The sequence below is a fragment of the Palaemon carinicauda genome, chromosome 2, assembly GCF_036898095.1.
Source record: "Palaemon carinicauda isolate YSFRI2023 chromosome 2, ASM3689809v2, whole genome shotgun sequence".
NCBI lineage: Eukaryota > Metazoa > Arthropoda > Malacostraca > Decapoda > Palaemonidae > Palaemon > Palaemon carinicauda.
In genome coordinates this window covers 75,708,399-75,713,398 of record NC_090726.1, presented here as the reverse complement: position 1 = coordinate 75,713,398, position 5,000 = coordinate 75,708,399, and the positions used below count along the sequence as shown (strand labels likewise).

The 5,000-nt window shown below is 35.5% G+C and overlaps 1 protein-coding gene across 1 annotated transcript in view; it reads left to right on the top strand.

Annotated features, from left to right (window-relative positions):
- The first annotated feature begins 1,847 nt into the window (after positions 1–1,847).
- LOC137617635 (uncharacterized) overlaps positions 1,848–5,000 on the top strand; it is a 30,293-nt gene continuing 27,140 nt past the window's right edge. Inside the window, exons 1-2 of the mRNA XM_068347642.1 lie at positions 1,848–1,904; positions 2,981–3,209. Of these exons, the coding sequence (XP_068203743.1) occupies positions 1,848–1,904; positions 2,981–3,209 (286 nt within the window). The remainder of the gene's footprint in view (positions 1,905–2,980; positions 3,210–5,000) is intronic.

Below are 5,000 nucleotides of genomic sequence, written 5' to 3'. Positions count from 1 at the left end.
AGACAGTTAGACTTCAATACCCCACGAGGGTAAGCAGGCTTTAGTAGTGGATATTCAAAAAGTGATCATATCCATGTAATTAACCAAGTAAAGGAAAAATCAACAAAGTATGACAAAAAACTATATATGCCATGTATGGGCTATGCAAAAGGTTTTGATTTCGTCAAATATCAGCAGTAAAAAAAAAAAACTTTCAAAAAACAAGGTATAGAAGAATCTTATGTTAGAACACTTAAATATATCCATAGAGGAAGTAAAACAATCTTAAAACTACATAAAGATAGTGAAAAAATTCCGATTGAGAGAGGAGTTAGATCAGTACACCTTAATCTTTAGTAAATTATCCATAATATGTCTAGAGAAAGTTTTATGAGTTAATATTAATGTGGAATGGCTCAATAGCTAAAGATTTCCTGATGGCATAGTTTTATTGAGTGAATCATAACAGAAATTTCAAAAGATGATGGAAGATTTGAATAGAGAAATCAGAAAATATATCTGAACATGAATAATAATAAAATTATAAACGAAATAAAATGAATATACAGAGATAAAACAACGAAGAGTTATGGACTATCCTCTGGAGATTGTTAATAAAATAAAAATATTGTGGACGGACAGTAAGTTTTTCACAAGGAAAAGAGGCCAAGTTGAAATAAGGATAAGCATAGGATGAGCAGCATTTCGTAAATAAAATGAAATTATGAACAGTAATATGCCACTCTCTATGGAAGGAAAAGTTTTTAATGAAATGGCCCAACCAATATTAACTTTACACCGAAAATTTAGAACATTACTAAAGCCTTAGAAAATAAGCTAGTTACAACTCAAAGAGCTATGGAGAGAATAATGATGCGAATGATAGTAAGAGACAGAAGAAGAGAAACATGGATACAAGAGCATATTAAAGTACAGGATACTCTAACACCAATTAAAAATTAATTGACATGGGCAGAACATGTGATGAGAATGACAGACATTAAGCTGCAGCCAAAAATAGTCTGCAAGGTTGGTAAAGAGGAAAATCGTGAAACACTAGTCGAACATATTATTGAGAGGAATGACTACCTAAAGGCATTTTAAAGGGTTAAGGACAAGGTTAGTGTTATCTTTACCAAACCAGCTGCCTCTCACTATGTAATGAAGTGCGATCTGGAAGTATATGCACTCATTCGTAGGAGGGATGACAAGCTGAACTTAAGGTGAGGTACACATAATGGTTATGACAGATATCATTACTAGATGTGTTACCACTGCCTGAGGTTTGGTCCTAAGAAGGAAAGTTGTCCTGCAAATACAAGGGGGGAGGCTCCAAGGTGCTATAAAAGTGCGATCACACATGAGGGCCGTTCCTGCCAGTGCTCAGATTGTAAATGTTCAAATTGTCAGGCTACAAAAAGACGGGATGATCACAATGTTAGTAGTATGGATTGTCAAATTTTTCCTTCGGAGCTGACAAGGATTAAAAGTAACACTGACCATGGATACTGGTGCTCTGGGGGTTAAATGTGGACTTTTAAATGTACAGTCAGCTAGATAAATGGCCTTGGGAAATTAGGGATACTAACAATGATAATGGTTTCTATATATATGCCATAACAGAAACTCGGCTAACTGATTATGATTCTGCCATTACAAAGGAGATGACATCTTTTCCGCATTCGTAATTATACGATCCTAGGAGTGGGGGTTGTGAAAGTGATGGGTGTTGTTGGAATATTACATTTTAATTCAATAAAAAAGATTGGGAAATGTAAGACGCTTGTTTATGGTAGCTTTGAGGTATTACAGGTTGAGTGTGGAGTGGCAACAATGTAACGAATGTTACCCCCTATAGACCACCCAATATGAGTGTTATCACATTTATGGAGGAGTTTGGATTATACTTAGAAACTGTTGACATGGTAAGTGCGAATATTGTCATATGGGGTGATTTTAACTTATGGCTTGGGGATTTAGAGGCTCGGTATGTCAAACTTTCATTGAGACAATGGCAACGTTTAACATGGCTAACATTGTCGATAAGCCTACGTCAGCTGCTGGGCATACAACTGACTTGGTACTGGTTGATGTGTCAAGTGATCTTGTTCGCGAGCTACACTTGTATGATTTGTGCTACACCTCGCCTATACAAAGTCTTATAGCATTTAAACTCGCTCCTGAGCTCAATAAAAGACCTACTAAAAACATTAGTTTTCGATCAACAAGAAATTTAGATCATAGAGCTTTGGTCTCGTCTATCTGTGAAAGGATAATAAAATAATATAGTAATTCATGCAATCACTGGCTTGTAAATATGGAGGAATGTCAAGAGTGCTTGTATGAACTATATAATACTCTAACTAGGAGGGAATATGATAGTACATCCCCCATGATCACAAAGGAAATTGTAGTGAAAGATGACTCACCATAGATCAATGATGAAATTCGGAGAGCAAAGAAAGAAAAAAAAGGGAAAGGTTGTGGCAAAAGCAGAAGACTGATCAAGAGAGAGATGAATACAAGAGGGCTTGCAATTATGAAAAAAGACTTAGGACTGCAAGAAAGCGTGACTTTTATAAAGAAAAAAATCACACAAGCTGGACCCAAAATGGACTACATTTATGCAGTATTGGATAACGTGACTGGAAATAAGAAGAAACACAGGCAGCCCGAAGGGTATTCCGATAGTGAATTGGCGCAAAAATAAAAAATTGCTTTGATTTCGAGTTGTGAGTGAGTCATTGGGTAGTTATGTTGTTAAGAAAATAGAGCTTAAACACTGTGCTAATCATCCTATGCCTATTAGTTTGCTTGCTAATAGTGACAATTTGGGGAGATAAGTGTTTATTATTACAAATATGCTCAATTCCAGTATTTTAAATGGTGTGTTCCCAGAGTCTGAGAAGGGATCTATTGTCAAACCAATATTAAAGGGGAGTCTGGACCCCAGTGCCTTGGTTCCTTTTGGTGGGTATGGAATTTGACATTTCAATCAAAGGTACTTGAAAGTGTTCTCTTATTGCAACTTAATGATCACTTAAGTGCTGTTGTAGCGATTCCCGATAGTCAGTCTGCTTATCGTAGTTTTTATTCCACCGAGACAGCGTCATGTTCTGTGATGAGCGACATGCATCGACTTCTGGATAATGGGAAGTGTGAATTATTGATCCAACTAGACTTGAGTGCTGCCTTTGATACAATAGTGCATACTATTCTGCTTCGGGACTGTGAGCGTATTGGTGTCGAGGGGATGGCTATCTCATATCTTTAGAGCTATATTGAGGGCAGAACTTTTTGTATACAAAGGAGAGACAAACTTTCTGAGTTGAGACCTTTGACGAAGGAGTGCCTCAGGGCAGTGTGCTAGGGCCGATTTTTTCTTGATTTATACGGCTGACTTGTCTATAGTTCTTGAGAAATATGAAATAAAATATAAGCTATTCGCTAGTGACACCCAATTCTATATATCACTGACTAACATATGTGATGCTGAAAGACAACGGAGTGCTATCATATCGGATATTAAACAGTGGATGGACTCAAGGCGATTGAAATTGAATGAGGACACGAAGGAGTGTTTATTTGATGGCCATGGAATGGACTTTGAAAAACTAAATATGTAAACACTGAGCGTGAATAACTTGGATATTGCAGTGAGCCAGCAGGCAAATAACATGGGTGTATTATAAGACAGTGAATTGTTAATGAACGATCAGATAAACCATACAATGATAAATTTATAGAGAGGTCAATGTGGACTAGACTCCAGTCTAACCGTTTTGAGGCAAGAAAACGAAGTACGTAATCATTAAACAGGAAAAACTATTCAAACTATCCCCTGATAATGAAAGAGCCTTTTTTTGTGTGTATATTATTTCCAGGAATTATCATGGCGATTTTTTTTATAAGAAAATCTTTAATCTTGAGAGTATTTTTTTGTCTTCCCAAGACAAGTGTAAAACTTTCTTTTAAGTTAACGTGGAATTTCATGTAAATCATTCGCAAGCTCCTCCTTAAAAAATTGAGGGAAACATCTCCCGCTTTCTTGTACTTTTGATCTTCCAAAAAGTTAGAAAGAATAAAGTTATCTTACACTGAGTATTCTTCTGTGCCTCTTAGCAAAGATCAACGAGTTTCATGGTTAGCACAGTTCCTTGTATATCTCTCTCCGACTGAACTTCTTTAGACCTATTGGGAATGTATGTTATTCTCTCTATTTCTTTATTTTGTTCACTTATTATTATAGTGTGATTATATATGTAACTGAATGCACGTATGAAATAGCTAGGGAATTAGGTATATAGTAAACTTAACCGAATAAAAATAAAATTGGAGTATCAAAAATTGCAATCACTTTACGTCAAAACTTCATTTTATCTTTTTTTAATCATAATACCTTTGTAATAAACGGATGATGAAACATGGAGTATATTTTCAACCACGTACACCATAGAAGCGCTATATAACAGACAGGTAAAGTTGTCAATGAAATGTTTGAAGGAAAGTCTTTATAACGCTGGCCATCAATATACAAACATTGTTGGAATAACATTTAACAATAATTTTTCATTATTAATAGAAATCAAACGTCTGTGACTGGTGTTAAGTGTTAGTGTGTAATTACATATGAACTATAAATGGCCGAAGTTAACTTCTTTGAAAGGAACCATACTAATTTCAAGAGTTAGGGGGTTATTTTAACGTTCCGCTATTTTTACCATCTTAGATGTAAACTAATTGTTTGTAAGACAAGGGCCACAAATGTTGACAATGGCCAATAATCTGAAAGATACGAACTTCAAAGAACCTCTGTACGTAGTTCCAGATTGATACAGCCGATTTATCACTTAACTCTCTAACAAAGAGTGGAACATAAGCTTTACACTCTGTACCTGAATAGAAGTCTTTAAGCGAACAACAGAATACAATTTTACTCCCTCCCAAGATATTCAAGTAAATTGCGAATATAGGTAAAAGGTCGGCGTTTTTTATATTTAAGGTTTATGAGAAGTTATTCT